This window comes from Urocampus carinirostris, chromosome 19 (genome assembly GCF_059441175.1).
Source record: "Urocampus carinirostris isolate Australia breed hairy pipefish chromosome 19, RoL_Ucar_1.0, whole genome shotgun sequence".
NCBI lineage: Eukaryota > Metazoa > Chordata > Actinopteri > Syngnathiformes > Syngnathidae > Urocampus > Urocampus carinirostris.
The window spans coordinates 21,679,796-21,697,888 of record NC_142367.1 but is presented as its reverse complement, the minus strand read 5'-3'; the positions used below and the strand labels follow the sequence as shown (position 1 = coordinate 21,697,888).

General features: G+C 38.8%; 1 protein-coding gene across 2 annotated transcripts; it reads right to left on the bottom strand.

The window, feature by feature from the left end:
* Nucleotides 1–4,039: 4,039 nt before the first annotated feature.
* pdpk1b (3-phosphoinositide dependent protein kinase 1b) lies at nt 4,040–16,624 on the bottom strand. 2 transcript variants are annotated; one of them, XM_088323847.1, is made up of 14 exons: nt 16,396–16,624; nt 12,295–12,558; nt 12,085–12,127; nt 11,860–11,997; nt 11,545–11,689; nt 11,368–11,465; nt 11,190–11,265; nt 11,017–11,085; nt 10,534–10,630; nt 9,789–9,962; nt 9,480–9,697; nt 6,496–6,553; nt 6,206–6,358; nt 4,040–6,124 (listed from the first exon to the last, which is right to left on the bottom strand). In XM_088323847.1, the coding sequence occupies exons 1-14, from the start codon at nt 16,417–16,419 to the stop codon at nt 6,011–6,013; spliced, it is 1,671 nt and encodes a 556-aa protein (XP_088179973.1). In that variant the 5' UTR covers nt 16,420–16,624; the 3' UTR covers nt 4,040–6,010. The 2 variants fall into 2 exon arrangements, with proteins under 2 accessions (XP_088179973.1, XP_088179974.1); XM_088323848.1 differs by lacking the exon at nt 16,396–16,624 and adding an exon at nt 15,429–15,583.
* Between the last annotated feature and the right edge of the window lie 1,469 nt (nt 16,625–18,093).

Sequence of the window (18,093 nt, the reverse complement as noted above, 5' to 3'; positions counted from 1 at the left end):
CCCTGATCTAAAACCTACATGAAGGCAAGGAAAAACTCAAAAACCTAAGCACGAGGAAAATGATGAAACACATGGGGTGTAATTTGCCTTCCAGGATGACCAGGCTGCAATGGATGTTGCAATAACAAACAATACAATTAGGAATAAAATATAAAATAATTAAAGTATAATATAAAAGAAAAAGGGTGACCAGGTTTCAATGGATGTAGCAGCAACAAATACCACACAGATATTGTCAACATGAAATATAGGTCATTTATAAGCTATAGAATATAAGTGTATTCTAAGCCTGGATTTAAACAATTCACCTGAGGTTGCAGCTCGAATCGCAGAAGACAGAGTTTTCAACAGCACCAGGGCCCAAATGGAGAACGCTCTCGGACGTGTGAATTTTTTCTTGGTTCCGGGGATCATTAGTAGACCAACATGTTCAGAACGAAGGCTCCGGACCGGAACATAGGAGGAAATAAAATCTTAAAGATATGAGGGAGGAAGTCCACGCATGATTTTGTATAATACCAACAGAACTTTAAAATCACATCTTAAGCTAACAGGGAGTCAATGCGGGTTAGCTAAAATCGGGGTCATGTGAGCAAACGTTCTTGTCTTTTTAAGGAAATGTGCGTTCATAGTTTAGTAAGGAACAGTATGTAATATTTGACCTCTAGATGTCTCTGTTTTGTGCAACTGGAAATACAATAAGTAAGAATACAAACTACATTGACTCAAACACCTTCTTCCCCCCACCTTTTTGCCTAGCCTTCTATAAATAAAGAAAAACAGAAAAAAGTGAGAGGAATAAAGGATGAAAGAAGGAAGAAGGTAAAAAAGAGAATTATGAAAAAAATTAAAAGATAAAAGAAAATCAGAAAAGGGGAAAGAAAAAAAGAAAGAAGGAGAAAAAGGAAAAAGGAAAGGAGAGAAAAAATAGCAATAAAAGAAAAATAAATAAAAAGAAAGAAGAATATAAAAAATTAAAGTAGATTAAAAAAACAGCAATAAAAGACAAAAGGAAAAAGGGAGAATGGAATAAAAGAAAAACAAACAAGTAAAAACTAAGAGACAAAAGCCGGAAAAAGGGGATAAAAGTAACGAGAGAAAAAGTAAAAATAACAAAAATACTAAAAACGAGCAAAATTGATCTTAAAGTCGAATAATATTGTTTTTGTTTTTTTGTGTGAAAAAATAATCAAAATTACGTTACAAGCAAAACAAAGGAAAAAAAGACAGGTTTTTGAGGGTAGCAAAATGGCGGCCAATCACGTCAGCTCCCGCTAATCTAGGTGAGGATCATTACATATCAAATAAATTCTCATTTTTCGACCGACGAGTACTGAAAAAAATGCATGTTTACGTGAGAGTTCATATTTTTGCTCGTTATTTAAATACATTTTGTTTTTTAAGTGAAAGATTTTTTTATTACCACCAGGTGGCGCTGAATAATACACACTGTCCCTTTAAAGCCCCAATGTGTAATATCTCACCAGCACGACGTGGTGGCAGGATGCCGGACAAACAAATCGCCGACTTTACTAGGGAATCCACGATGTAAAAGAAATACGAATTTATCAACCTATATCGTAAAAATTAACATTGGTGTGATAGTTTCTGCCTAGTATTTAAGTCAATGTTTTTTGTACCACTAGGAGGCACTACATATTACATGCTGTCCCTTTAAGAGACGTCATCTCTCTCCGTCTCTCCAATGTCATTGATGGAATCATGATGAGACTTAATTCGTCCATCGAATTACGCACAATATACTGTACTTTTAAATAAAAATTGCAATCCTTGTTTCTACAAAATATACCCGTAGTTTGCATACGTCTCTTTTTCTGTAACTGTAAAGGAATAGAATCAGTTTTTTTTTGCATCCTAATCGTATTTAAGTTTATCATAAAAGTACAGTATCTATTGATCGGTGACATTCCGTAGTGAAATTGTGTAATAGTGACACCTAGAGGCAAACTAAAAGACTGCATACGTTTTAACAAGCAAACGTTTTATGCCTAATTTCAATTCTTTTCATCCCGGCTTTCAAATTAGGGGTGGGGGTTATTGTAACGCGTACTGTACTTGATATTTGAAATATCTTAGATCTTTAAAAAGTAACATACATTTTTCTGACACAACTTAGGTTATAGTTTTGCCGATTTATACTGACATTTATAGGTTATTTTTCCTCTTTTTAAGCCTTAATTTGTATCCTAGAGTGCCATGTCTAATCTCGTTGCATACCAGGTTTGCTGATATCAATGACAATAAAGACAAATCTAATTCAATAATAAAACAGTAGTTCATTTGTACCCACACAAGCCTGCCCAAAAAACGCTTCCAATAGCTGATAGTTTTTTTGTGTATTTCATGATATTTTTCCTAGTTTTTCCCGTAAAATAATTCTTATAGAGTGTTTCTTATTAGAGGACTTTTTTCTTGGTGTATTTTTTCTATGATTTAAATAAAAACTATTACTTTTATTTTAGGTAACAATAATAAAAACTACAGTGTATAAACCAATCTTAATAAGCATTTTATTTTACTACAAAATAAAGAATATAGTGAAATAATTTGAAAACGCAAGCTAAAGTACTGTATCTGCAAGAAGTATTTTCTGGTGTGTTTAAAATCAAAGACTAACCTAAATTGAATGATGCAGACTTGGAACCTGAACACAGTATTAAGAAGGAAATTGTTTTTGAAATGAAGTGTTTGAGGAGTATGTTAGGAGTGACAAAATTGGATAGAGAAATGAAATTGTGAGAGACAGAACTGGAGTAGTAGTGGAACTGAAAAAAGTGTGTGGATGAAAGAATACTCGGTTGATTTGGACACATGGAGAGGATGGATGAGGAGCGAATGTTGAGGAGGATCTACAAAGTAGAAGTAAATGGAAAGAGACCAAGAGGAAGGCTGCGGTTGACGTGGATAGATGGTGTTATGAGTGCACTGCAGGAAAGAGGTCGAAATATAATGGAAGCTTGAGGTCTTGCTGGTGATAGGAATGAGTGGAGAGGTGTTGTAAAAGGATAGTGGGATGTTTGGATGCGTTCTATGATGCGGCAGGGGTAAACCAGTGAAAGCTGTCGGGCCCTGCTGTTGAACGGTGTGTTGTGTCACCCTGACGCGAGTGACATGGCCGCTTTCTTGTGTCTCGTTCCATCTGGAAGGACGAAAGCATGACCGACTCAGGTGCCTAACTTGTTTCAGTGTTGGGCATTTGGGTTAGCCATGGTCCACAAAATTTTGCGTTTTTTGCTACTTTTTCCCTTTTTTATATGCGTTTGTCTTGCGGTCGATTACCACTCTCGAGGCATATGACCAAGATAGATAGAAATTCAAAGGCAGGAAATAAAAACGTTATGATTTAAAAATATTCTACCGGGGTAAATGTAACAAATTGACCTTAATTGTTAACCATTGACCGAGATATGTTTAAAACAAGTATATTTCGGTGTTTTTTTAGGTACTGTTTTGTTTTTTTCAATTGCCTTTATTCAAAAGCAGGGGTCACCGAAATGATGCCGCAGGCCTCTAGTAGCCTTCCAAGAACAACGTAGCCCTCAGACCAGTTCTGAAAATAGCTCCCCGGTGATGGGTCATTGTGATTTCCTAAGATTATAAAATCTATCATGATGATTAAGTGGCTGACTAAGACTAGTTTAACACGACTTTTAATTACTGCACCGTCTTTTAGTAACATAATAGTAAAATATAAATAACAGGATGTTATATTCAAAATGGAGAACGGGTAGCTCTTCTCGGTAACTACAAAAAAAAAAAACATATCAATGAGAAAAAAGATCCAAAAGCGCAATATTTGGGGATCACGATTTCCACGGTACGAGTAGCACAATTGAGTTGTTCCGTACATTTTATTCTCACGCGGTTGTCCCACTCGGGAGGACAGTACGTACCGTCCGAGTACATGGAACATAAATTGGATATCAAATTAGTGCACCAATAACCTGCCGCAGCATCGCACACAATTGCATTAAACAGCATACCCCGAAGTCATTTGCACAAGACAAAAAAACACAAATCGTGGGCTGATACTTTATTTACATGCTGCAGGATCTGCCAAGCCGCGTCTTTCAGAAGACGGGACGCGTGGCTTTCTTCGGATGCCTAAATTCCCTACATGCTTTCATGACTGGACTACCGAGCATTAAGTGGAAACCGTCGCCATTCAACATCTACTGACCTAGCCGACGAAAGAGAGAATGAACGGGTTCGTTAAATTATCAGCGGAAATATGATTAAATCACAGAGCAAATAGAAAATGTATGATATAGTAAGAAAAAAGCTGTAAAATATTATAGTTTACAATAATTATTCACATTCAAAGGCTTTAACATCTCAAAACATACACAACATGGCCCCTGAACATGACTTCAATCCAAATATGATTCATATATTAGAATTTAAATAACACAGAATGAACTAGAGGCTGAACAACAGCCCTCTAATCTTATACAAGAATAAAAATACAAAAACTGTATCCTAATGTCATTGCATTACTTGCTTCAGATTTTAATAATACTGTACATTATCTGTACATCACAGTTCTCGTCGGTTACAAACCGCGGTAGAGTTTCCACGCTCGACGTAACCGACTGCCATCTATTGGATTCCGACTAATTCTCCGTGTGGAGGAGGAGGCCTACGCTTCTGGAGCGCCGCCTCCGCTTTCCTAGACAATTACAGCAATTTTATCGCTTATTTGGATCAGATAAAGATAACCTTGCACGCAGAGCCCCGGGCCCCCAGGGTCCTATTCGTCTATTTTTTCCAGTCACACACTGCACACAGACTCAGCCAAAACCAAGGAGGAGAGGGCCTTTGGAAAGAAGGACCTGAAGGTAATCTGTCAAAAAAATACAAGAGTAATGAGAACACACGCTCACACAAAAACAGGAGCTCACGATAACTTAAGTTGTACTGGAGCTGAACGTGTGAACGCACGTGCGGGGAACTAAGCGGTTGAGCCAGCGATCCAGAGAAACCTGTGATTGCATCAAAGAGTGATAATATCTGTTGGATGAGGACTTTCTGGTCAGCACGTCGGATATTTGTATTTCAAGACGATGATGCAAATGAGTAAAATCAAATCAAAAAAGGGATTCACGTCACAACAGCAAAGTGAACAGAAAAGCCAAATCGTCCAGTAACCTTTTGCTATGGTTCCAAATGTAACCCCCCTTCAAAATAAATTACCAACCTTTAAAAAAAAAAACTTGAATCAACTTCTGTAACATCCCCAGTGTCCCGTTGAAACAGATGGCGAGAACAAGGCGCTACACAACTGGCCATGCATGAAACAGTCAACGAGTTGAAGATTTGGAAGTACAAGCTAGTGGCACGTTTACCGACCTTATCGCCTGCTCGCGGTCTGAAGCAAGTACCACTAGATTTAGGAAAAAATCCCAAATACAGCGGAAATACACAGGGGGTTCTTACAAAAATACATTGGAGTTTGGTAAATGTCGGCGAATATGTGGAGCCGGCGTGCGCTAACCGCTACAGCTAAACGATCTTACGAGGGGACAGTCTTGACGCTCGCACATAGGACGCGGGTTAACGATATGGTTGAATTCGACTCTGGGGTTCAGGTGAATATATATATATTTTTTTGCATTGAGGGTATCATCAGGAAAGCAGTCCTTTAGATTTGAAGAGACAGAAAGAGAGGTGTTGCCCGGTTCTCCTTCCATTGAGAATGTACAAAAAAAAAAGAATAATGAAAGCAGATGTGCTTGGTGGGACTCGATGGCAACAGAAGCCTCACGTGGAGCACAAAGACCAAGCAAAGCAACCCTGAATCCAAAGATGTCCCCACCCCTCAAAATAAAAGAAGTCTACTCTGTAAAACAAACAAGGTCTAGATGCCAGCGTCTGCAAAGAGTTTGTTTACACTGCGGTGATGAAGGGCACTAAAGAGGGTGTTACTCTGCTCAGTGATTGGCCTCCGTGCTAAAGAGGGGGCCAGCCGCAGGAGGAAGTGGGAGCATTCCTATAGGCCGGGATTTTGGTGTCTTTGATAGATCTTTCTCCACACTTCCTGGATCTTCTTGCACCATCGGTCAGCATTTCCGCTAGGGTCCATCAAATAGTATGTTCGGTTAGGCTGGAATAGAAAAGAGGCTTATTATGACTTGCTAAGCGCATATTTTTTTTTTTAAATTGACTTTAATGTCGTTATAGCTACCGTGTGAACAAAAAAGGTTTTGAAGTTCTTAGCCTCCGGGCGTAATTCTAATGACCAAGGGATTTCTCCTTTCAGGACCTTGTTGACAGGATCCACATAGTACAGGTGTGGTCCCTCAGTGAGCAGCAGTTGTCTCCGTCGGGCAAACAGACCCTACAACAGGAACACATTTTACTGGGCGGCTATTAAAAGTAAACTTTCTGGAAACCTTGCCCCAGATAACTTCAAACCGGAGTTTTTATATGAACCAGCTAAGTACAAAAATGAGAAAATCATTCATTTAGACATACCTTCCGTTTGTCCACTGGACCCATTTTTAAAATGAGGTTGTTTTCAACAAACTGGTGCCTGTGTAAATTGAAGAGGAGAAAAAAGATTTATTGACATCCAACATTGACGAAACTATAATATTCGTCAAAGTGATTTTCTTTTTACCTGTATAATACTTTATTTCTTAGGCAGTTTCCCATACCAATATAATTGGGTCTAATTGGTCTCCGGCAGCGTCTTTTAAAGTCATATCATTACAGAATGTGATAACATTTAATTATGTATAATGCAAAGTTAATCAAAAAAAACATTTACGATATCTCAATTAAAAAAAGATTGCAAACGCCATTGGTCAATTGGTTGATTGGTAAATATGTGTGTTTTTGTTTTTTTAATTTTCTCATCCTCATCCTCTAAAGTGCAACAAGAACGGTGCAAAATGTCCAGTTCAAATCAAGTAAAAATGAAGAACAGGTAAAATAACTATGTTTTCAAGTAAATTGTCTGGTTAATATCAGATTTTTTGCTTTTTCCGATTTGTTTTCAATAATAAGTTAACTGGGGGGAAAAATGCAAATATTTCTGCCATATCAGACACGTTTTGCTGAATGATGGTATTTTTATTTTACTAGAGAACAAATAAAACTGTAGTGAAAAAATAAAATAAAATAAAAATTAACTTTCAAATGAAAGCTCTCCATTTAATCTAACCAATTTGGAACAGAATCAAACTGCTAAACAAAGGCTAGTCATAAACAATCGACCGGTACATAATCTTTTTTTTTTTTACACCCGGAACGCATAACGTAGCTTGGCAAAGCAAATATATCCCATATGTTGTGTTATGGTCTCCAGTGACCCGTTTAAAAGTTATAATATGGGCCATAAAATCAAATTACAATAGCAACATATGGTAATGGATGCAAATAATGTTTTGTTAAGATTTAGTATTTAGTATATAGAGCAATACTCCTTTCTTTTTGGAGTTAGACCCCAGGTTAAAAATGAACTGCTAACAATAGTTGGTGGTGCCAATACTAACACAAAAATGAGGGCTACAGTAGTACTTCCACTTACAAATATAATTGGTTCCAGCAGGGACATTGTATAATGAAACCTTTGTAAAATGAAACAGGTTTTCCTATTGAAATGAAACGGGATTATCATAAAATTCCCCAAACTGTCAACCCTGCGGCTTATGCAACGATGCGGCCAATGTATGCATTTTTTTTCAGGAGCGCATGGAATATGCGTGTTGCGGAAGACGGTAGCTTAACGTAACTTCGTGCATAAATAAAACTAGCATGAACAGACCCTCATCACAGAAAAGGTGTCAATCGAAGGGGTAGCGCTAACTACCATATTAGGAATAATTTTACGAGTCTGTTTATTTGTGAACGGAAATAATGTGGCGAAACAAACGGATCACAATAAGCGACGCCCAACCAAGCTGAAATGTTTAAGGTGGATTCCTTTCCGTCTGTCGGCATTATTGTGTGTTTTGGAGTCAATAGCATATGCATATGAATAACCTATATTTTATGTTGACAATATCTGTGTATTATTTGCCCTCATGTAGATTTTAGATCAGGGGGTGGTGTCATATTAGTCTGTAGTTTGCAATAGTCTTTGATCTGTGCAGCCCTTTTGAGACTCTTTGTGATTAAGGGCTATACAAAAAAACATGACTTGACAATATTTTACACGGTTGGATTCACTGGAATATGCTTGATGTAACAAAGCCATTTTTGCAGACATTCAAAGAATTTGAATACGGACAGGGGACGCACTGCTAGGTTGCCTTGGGTTCATAGTTATTGGGGATCTTGTTTCAAGACTGATCTCTATGTTTTTCTGATGAAAATATTTTGACCTTTCCAATGATATGTGGCATGACATATTTTAATGACTGGTGACATCGTACAGACACTCGTTTGTTTATCAAAAGTCAGGCAACCCACCGGCGGGCTGTCGGAATGTTAAGGGGTTATGGTACCATGTATATTAATAAAATTATTTCTGTGTACCGTCTTTCTATGGAAATATCTCATGTTTCAATCTGGACACATGCGGCTTATGTGTGGACAAAAAATGTTCCCTTTAAAATGTACTGGGTGCGGCTTTTAAATATCGCCTTATAGAACGATTTTTTGGGTTATCTGTTCCAAGGTGATTAAATGCAACCAAACCTCCATTAATCAACTGCCCGGTAGGTATACTAATGTTCAGTCAATGTTAATAAATCTACCACATTGTATAGATAAAAATAGAAATATGGCCAAGTTACTGTACAATCCAAAGCTTTATTGCCAAGAACACAAAAAAATCCACCACCACCAACAACCGAATGAAAATAAAAAATGTCAGTTAAATGTCTTGGCACGCTTTTCTACTCACTGTGCCGGTTCGGTCGCTTGACGCATAAAACAGCGATTCAGTAATTGTTGTTTTTGTCTAGATTAAGAATGTTTTAAAAATGTTTCACATTTTTCATCAAACATCACTTCCTTAATTTCTGCCATCCCTAATGTGATTATGTCCCAAGCGAGTGCTTTTATTCGGACCCAAATCATAATAAACTTTTCCATATCTTCATTTATCACCGTCCTCTGGCTTGATAAAACAGTGATGCCTGACGCCACTGTCACAGACTCTATGGAACTTAGCCCTAGTGGCTGCAACCCATGAATTAACAGATTTTTATGCAGGGGGTTTGCAAAGGTCTCGCCTAACTGATAAACCACAAGGACGAGTTTGGTGCGCAACTGCGCAAACCTTTAGTGGTAGCGTCACGTACTTTGGAAGATTTTAGTCGGAAGCGAACTTTGGATACCAAAAAAAGAGTGCCACTGAAAAAACGGTGCGCCAGAAAATAAATCAATTACAATATTGACCAGGGAAATAAATAAATAAATGAATGAAGGACCTCCACCGGATAGCTTTAATCTCTAACGTTTTAAAAGAAGATTGCATGTGCATATAAAGACAAGCCATCAAGACTTACCATGGGTTTCCAGAAGTTTGTTTGTTCAGTAACAACAATTTCTCCTCATCTGTGAACTGCAGGTCGAGCTCGAAAGAGTTGTTGTCCAGGTCGTGGATGTATTGCTCGATGTTGCTGCTGGACCTCTGCGGCGGCGTTGACTCGTGCGGCGACAGCGAATGCGACGAGCTGGACTGGGCCACTTGCATGTTGCTGAACTGGCTCAGGAGGTCGTCGTACTAAAGTTGGACGGATGACATTTTTTTTAACTTGCCTTTTAGAGAGTGTCGTCCCTATTTATGAATGCAAAAAGAATGGACATGGTCATACGTTTCCGTAGCAGTCTTCGTCATCCTCAGACATGGCTGGCAGGTAAGGGGTGAGTTTGGGGGGCGTCTGCAAGTGCAGGTCACTCCAGGAGATGGTGTCAAAGAAGGGGTGTTGTTTCAACGGCCCATAACCGCCCATCTCCTCACACCCAATCCGATTTGAAGGGTCTAGGGACTAGAAAAAGAATTAACTTTATTTGAGCGCACAAAAAAAAAAATAAAAAAAGAGAACAATCAAATAATTGCATAAAAAACAAACGGAACAGAAAAACAGTAGAACATTAAAATAATAATATACATAAACATGTGCCCAAATGGTGTAAGCTGAAGGCAAACTTTTTATGTGTCCATCCAGTTATATGTTTTTCCTTGCAGAGAAGACATATGCACCAAAACATAAAATTAAAAAATTACTTTATCCCCCCAAAAAAAGGAAATTAGAAAACAAGGATACAGGATTTTATACATATTATAGTTCAAACTTATAACAATGTCGCAGGTGACTCTTATAGCACGTGATACCCAAAATAAATCTTTTGGAGAAAAAAAAGGTTGCTTTGTTTATTAATATTGTAATAAGGATTTAAGTTTTATTATATCTTTGAATTTGAACATTTTTGATTTGATAAAAAGTTTATCTTCTTTATGCAAAATCCCCCAAAAGATACAATAAAAATGGAGAAATTTCCTTAAATCTATTAATTCCGCTATGCAATGACTATTAATTCTGCTATGCAATGACTTACCAAAAGCTGTTTGACAAGATCCTTGGCTCTAGGGAAGAATTTTTCAGGGAATTCATACTCCAGCTTGATAATCTTCTGGAATATCAAGTACTCATTTCTACGGACACAAATAAAACTCAATTTCAGGAACCATTGATACCCGTTACCTCGGCCGCGGGGAAGACGTGTTGGTTTGATCGAGCAAGTAATTGTGCACAGTAAATACGCCATTATTTACAAAGCCTCGTGTTTGAACAACACTGCTGGTACCGTCGCCACAACAACGGGCATTTTACAATGACGAGAGGATGATAAGGCGATTGAGTGCTTGCTCATTTGCAGCTGCTCGGGTAGATAATACTTTGAGGAGTTGCAAGACTGGTCTCTGATGGAGTCTTGTCGGGATTTCCAGGGCTAGTACATTTCATTGTTCCTGATTTTGCCTTTTATTGTGCGTGTATCTTCCATGATACCAGTGGTAAAACATAAAAATAGGGTACTTACCCAGCTCTGAATGGTGGTAAACCAGCCACCAGTTGATAGATTATACATCCCAAAGCCCAGAGGTCCGAACTAAAAGCATTAAAAAAAAAAAAAAATAAGGGAAGGAATAGAAAGCAAAAATGTTACTAAAATGTCAATCACAAAACTATACACAATTGACAAGACCAAATTACCTTTTGCATGCCGATTTCTCTGTTAGAAGTTCCGGAGAAACATACTGTGCTGTTCCGACAAACGAGTTAGCTCTTGCTGCAACAAAACAAAAACAAACAAAAAAAGTAATAAATAATTCAAAAAATGACATCTATAACACTTCTAGTCACTAAAAAGAAAAAAACCCATGTAATGTACCTTGTTTGCTATCCGAAGACAACTGTTTTGCTGTCCCAAAATCTGTTATCTGGATGTGCATCTCTTCGCTTAATAGAATATTCTCTGGTTTCAGATCTCTGCACATTGAAATAACATTGTGTATTACTTGAAAAGAAAGCAGAAGAATAAAAATGAAGACAAGACATAAATACTTACCTATGAATAATCCCCTCATTGTGCAAGTACTCGAGAGCACTAACAATTTCTGCCGAGTAGAATCTAGTGCAGGTCTCATCGAACGAGCCGATTTTACGGATGTATTTTAGGAGCTCGCCGTTCTTAGCGTAGCTGAGACCAAAGTCTGGGAAATCTTAATTAAGGGGGACAACTACAAAACATGTCATCAACCCAACACTGAAACAAAGAATAATGTCTGGTTTGATTTATTTGCAATGTGAGATTTTATTAGACCATTCTTCAAACTACTTAGCGGTAAGTCCCTAGAAATAATACTAGTGTTGAAAAGGATACACAACTTATCATCGTCTTGAAATGTGAAGAAGAGTTTGACGAAGAACGGGTGGTCGAGATTGGACATTAAATCCCTTTCTCTTTTCACATACTGAGCTTTGTTCTGCTTCATGATGTGCCGCTTTTCCAATATCTTAACTGAAACACAGAGAACACAGACATAAATATGCGCCTCTACTTTTGAGTCATTTGGAAATTGCTACTAGCGCATTTGGAAATACTTACTTGCATATTCTTTGCCAGTTACCTGCTCTCTTGCCAGGACAACCTTGGAAAGTGCAAAGCAATAATAAGTCAGTCAATTCAAAAGGATGACTCATCCACCAACAATAATCATAGGAATGCTAGCATGTAGCAACAAATACTCAAGTCTAATTAAAAAGTGAAGAGGAATGTGTTTATATATATATATATTATGTATATACAGTGTAATACCGTTGAGAAGGAGCCCTCTCCCAGGATCTTGCCGAATTTAAAGTCCTCTGGCTTCTTCTTGCGGGGCTGAGGACCAGGAGCCACCTTCTGCATGCGGAGGTTGGATCCCTGGCCGCCGGCAGATGCGCCGACAGCACGGGTCTCCGAGGGCGAGCCCTCCATGCCGGGACAGTGGCTGCTGCTTAAGTCAGGGTGGTTCCTTACCATTGATGGATGAGAGCGGGAACAAATGACAACGCTGGGCTGAATAGGCACGACATCATACTGGAAGAACAGAGAGAATCATGAGTCAGCAGAGTTATGAGTGGCGTCAAACATGTTCATACTGTAGTAGCCTGCATTGACGTACAACTTTTAATGGCTCAGTGAGAAAACTCCCAAAAAACAAGCTTGTTATACAATGATAAGTTTATTTTATTATTATTTTATATATTATAATTGCATGCATTATTAAGTTAAGCAAATTTGATCGCACTTAGCACTTGATTTCAAATATCAAAGAGGCCAGTCCACAAATCAGAAAAAAATGTCAATTCAGTCGGGCATACTTATTTTAGCACAGGTGTTCAAGCCCTTTCATGCCCTCGAAAACACAGCCCTCCTGGGCAATATGTTGCTGACCCCCACACCTGTGCATCATTGTTTTCTCAAGTATTCTTACTGTCAACACTCATACTGAGCCAGTTTGTTTTCGAGCTTCACAATGGCCAACGCTCAACCCGACAAACATCGTCTGACAGCCCGTTGCTGGTGCTTGAGCACAGTGCTAAAGAATTTGGGCGGCCTGTAAGGAGTGTGTCTTGGGGGCAGGCTTGAACCGGCTCATTTGGTTTCAGTCGATGTGCTTGTACACCACCCATCCGGATTGTCCTCAAAGCCCCCGATTTTGATTTCACTAAACAGGTCTATGTTTCACTCTCCTGTTCCCGTATCACTTGGGTATCCTGTCCGACAAGTTCCACCAAACAAACACACCAGTAGATGGGACTATGTACCTAGGGTGGCAAATTTAAGGGTCTTTTTTAGATATTTTGGGGGGTGGATGTGCTGGAAACCATTGCATCCCATCTCTCACCCAATATACAAGCGGGTGTGAGAGAAAGACTGGTTTGGCACAATAATATAATTGTGACCTGTCTCGAGTTCTCAGTAAATAAAGTTTTTTCAGTAAGCATCTTATTTGTTTTTTTTTCCTGCCTCATCAATAATACCAGGGGTGTCCTGTCGCAGTTGTTTATGGTTGTTTCAGGTAAGCAAATTTTAGTCAAAATCCCCTCAATTGCAGGTTATCCAAGGACAGTGCAAAAAGCCAATTGCTTCAGACGAACAGTTGTTTTTATCATGTAGTCTGCATGGTAAATCCAGATGCTGCTGAATAGAACTGGAGAGTAAACTAGGATGAACTGGTTATTTTATGAGCACCAATATAAAAGATTTTGTTTGAAAAGTGGGCTCATAGCAGACATTTATGGAGATGTTTGATACCACATTTTATCTGACCCGATACCACCGCCCCCTCTTTGACCTGCTGCCTTCTGGGTGACACTACAGGTCCCTTAAATCAAAAACGTACGAGCTCAGAGACGTTTTTTCCCCAGAGCCATTAGTGCCCTAACAAGGACACTAAATGGAAATAATAGCTTGCCTATGTATAGAAAAATATAAATTCGTATCATATACTTTGTTATTGTTTGGCACTATGTTGCTCCTGAATGTCATGATATGGTGTACTTACAATCTAAGCCAATCTAAAAAGCACTCCTTTTTCTATATTGCCTATGCCTACCCATCGTGATATGGTTACATTTTTATTTTCGCCTAAATTTGTTATGTATAATGCAACACTAAGTTGCAATCAATGACAATAAAGACAATTTCAATTATATACTTAAAATCTTAAATGGATTTTAAAATACCCTGTTTTGTTCCTCCCTAAATCACGCAGATATGTTCCAAAATATTACACGCACCAAGGATCTCGAGAAATTAATTCTCAAAGTAGACACTTTGACCTCATATACCCTAGAGCTAAGACGTCACCGGACGACCATTAGACGCAAAACAAACGGCGCGTCCAGTTGAAGAAAAACAGACGGGGATTGTAGTAATCATCAAATGTATTGCGCCTGTTGCAGCTTGAAGTAATTGGAACTTTGCATACCGTTTCCCTAGGGGACCTTTAAACGTTTTGTCCCAGTTCATCATCAAAGGGTAAGTTTACCTGCCGTCATGTAAAAGGCGCGTGCGTCCCTTTTTGACTTTGCCTCAGTTTAGGTATGTGATAGTTACCTTTCTGCTCATGTTTTTCGCAACTTGTCTTTGCCATTTATGTAATATTGTCCAGATAGCTCCCTGTTAGCGTGCAGGCTCCCGAAGTCTTTCAGTTGTTTTGGTCAAGGTTAGCCCTGTTAGCTGGACGGCCCGCCGCTCTCGTTTTTTTCTCCCGACCGAGTTCGCTTTTGTTGCTGCCATGGCTCGCAGTTATCCTGGTTGCTTATTGCATGTTTTCGGTCAACCAGCCTTAAGTTTATTTCCGCCGATCGGCCCGCAGTCCGTCCTCTTCAGCAGCCTGTGGTGTCCCGGCCAGGTTAGCCCTCTGTGTGTTATTTTTACCAGTTTGCCCCATTTAGTCTTCTCGCCATTGCTACACCCAACTATGACACAACGCCTAGGCATTCTCCACAAAAACTACCAAAACTTTGCTTAAAAACACTCCAAACCTTTTTGACTAGGTAACACATAAACCAATAGGGAGAATGGTTTCACATGACATCAGAACTCAGGAAGTCAAAGACCAGACAGACTATATTCAAAATGCATTATCTTGAAAAAAAATGGACTATACCAATGACATTATGCAAAAACATATACTATTTTCTCACATTTTGCATGCTTTAAGTCAAGTCATGTTTATTTGTATAGCCCTTAATTACAAAGAGTCTCAAAGGGCTGTACAGACCACAGATTATTGCAAACCACAGACTATTATTTACAATTTGGGAATCCCTTTAATAGTCACCAATACCAGATACAAGTACTACATGATTTGTGCTTCCTTCTGCAAAACAATGACCCATGTTTTAAATATATACTTGACATTAATATTGCGTTTATTTAATATTAATGTATCTTACCTTAAGTTACAGGATTCCGATTGCTGAATATCCACTAGTGCAAGTAGATGCATTTAGAAAAGCCTGGTATCGTTACGTGCCCATCCCTAATCATTTCACTGCTCGAGACAACAAACGGTGCAAGGTTGTAAATACCAGAAGGTCTTATGGTGCCAACAAAAACAACACGAAGAACACGTTTACAACTCTCATGACGTTTTCTCCTTACACAGCTCGACCTCGCTTTTATCTCATTCAACAACCAAGGTGTGGTCATTTATACGCTTTTTATCTACTCACCCGGCCCATTCACAACAATATCCTTTGACTCATTCGCTGTAAATCTACCGCGGAGTGTTCGTCGATTAAAGCAATATACCAAAAAACACGCCTAGGGACTCATTCCTCTCTGCATTGGGGCCTGCATGAACTTTCTCTCGGGCTACCGATTCAAGCCGCACCGGCTGACGCTGAGTTACAAACTTGGGCTAACAGCCAGCAGATTAGCTCAACGTCAGGTTGCTTAGGGACAACTAGAAAAAACATCCCCTCTCCATGTTTTCTTTAATTTTCTGCCGGTTAAAATAAGAAGGAATACATTTAGCGTCCCCTTGCGCATCGCACTGAACTGACAGTTAACATTGAGAGCGCAAAGCTGCTTAGCTTAGCATTAGCTAGCCGATAGCAACAGGGAGTGTACGTATAACAGCTTTGTGTTGGGTTATAATTAAACACACACCCTTCTCAAGTATAAGAGACACAATAGTCATATTTAAAGCTCAACACCGACGAATAATTTGAACAAATATAAAGGTAGTTAGCATGAATTAGCTAGCGTCGCTAATGTGGTCCTAACACTCGAACGAGCTAAGCTACCGCTACCCGCAACGAAGGCCCGACCTAACTATTTGTTGTCAAACAGCCGCCACACGCCACGTTCGGACCGCCGGCTTCGTATAGTGCTCCGTGTCGAAGCGGCGAAACTCACCAGCTGACTTGTAGCTCTTGCCATGGGAGTTTTCCGCGGGTATTTATTCGGGATAAAATAATTAGAGAAGCTCCGGTAATGGCTGCCTCTGCGCCTTCATTTTCGAGCTGTGACGTCGTTCCACAACAATGTTACCGCAGGACAGCAGAGTCCCGCTGTGTCCGCCCCCCTCGCCACATTTACAGTACAACACTCAACTTCTCTTTACTGGAAAAGGGCTCCGTCAGACGCCAGACATTGCTATAAATATATATTTTTGAACAAAACTAATTAACGCACAATATATTAACTCGAAACTTTATAAACACGATGCCGGCTAGCTAGTCGTAGTAAAGTGATGCGTTTACTTACCACAGTTTCCATTAGGAAACACTTGTGTGACGGCGGTGGGAAAAAATGGTATTCCCCTAAATCGAGGTGTGGGGACAAATCCCTCCGAATCTCGAAAAAATACAATTTTAACATAATATTTTGATTAGTGTCTATAAAAACACAAGTAAAACTAAACTGAAAATTATCATGCGAGGATTAAAGTATCTTAAAGGGACAGTTTGTATTATTTGACTCTTCCTGGTGGTAACAAAAAACTTATTTGAAAAGATAAAAACAACGTTGATTCATATAACAAACAACAATCTATGAACAATCATGTAAACATGCATTTTTTTTAGATTATAGTATATTATACATATCTGTCAATCTCCACGACTCCATGCCCTTACAAAATGTTGTATTTTCCCTTACAAAATAGAAAATAATCTTACACCATATTTTTTTTCCAAACGTGTTTATTTATGTCGTTTAACATGTTGTATTGCACATGTGTTTTGTTATATCATATATATTGTTAATTAAAATTTTGTTGTGAGATACTGAGTTACTCGACACGAATGAGGTTTATTATAAAAAGGTTCAAAAATGAAGTAGCTTGGACGTTCACCGTAGAAGAAAAAAATGCATGCAAATATAATTAAGTAGAATAATCTCATCTCATCTCATCTCATTAGCTACACCGCTTATCCTCAGTAGGGTCGCGGGGTGCTGGAGCCCATCCCAGCAATCATCGGGCAGTGGGCAGGGGACACCCTGAACTGGTTGCCAGCCAATTGCAGGGCACACAGGGACAGACAACTCACTCGCTCATTCACATTTTCTTATTCAAATTATTTATTAATTTTCTGCAATTAATTATTGTTGGTATTATACCGATTAAAGCGATAACCACATAACCTGTCTTTTTTTCATTTTCTCCTTTTATACTTCCTTTTTTTCTTAACTTCTTTATACAACATAATAATTCGTAATATAATACATCAAAGCAAGTGAGCCGTTTAAGAGATGAGATGAGCCGAAAAAGCCGGTTCTCTAAAAAGAGACGGACTTCCTTTCACTACATAACTACCACATGAAATCTGAGGCTGCAGACGCATGCACACAGTAGCATCAAACCGCTCGCTTCGTTTGCAACGAAAAAAACGATACCGAGATAGAGGCTACCGCGGCGAACTCGTTTGACTTGATTGATTTGCCCTTTCGTGATAGTCGGTGTATATCGGATGGCACCCATAATTGAGAAATTTGCGTTTTTCCGTACAGATTTTCTTGTACATCGTACATGTCTTAAAATGCATAATAAACGTACTTTGTACGGCAAAAACGTACAGTTTGACAGGTATGATTATATTTCAAAGCGCCTTT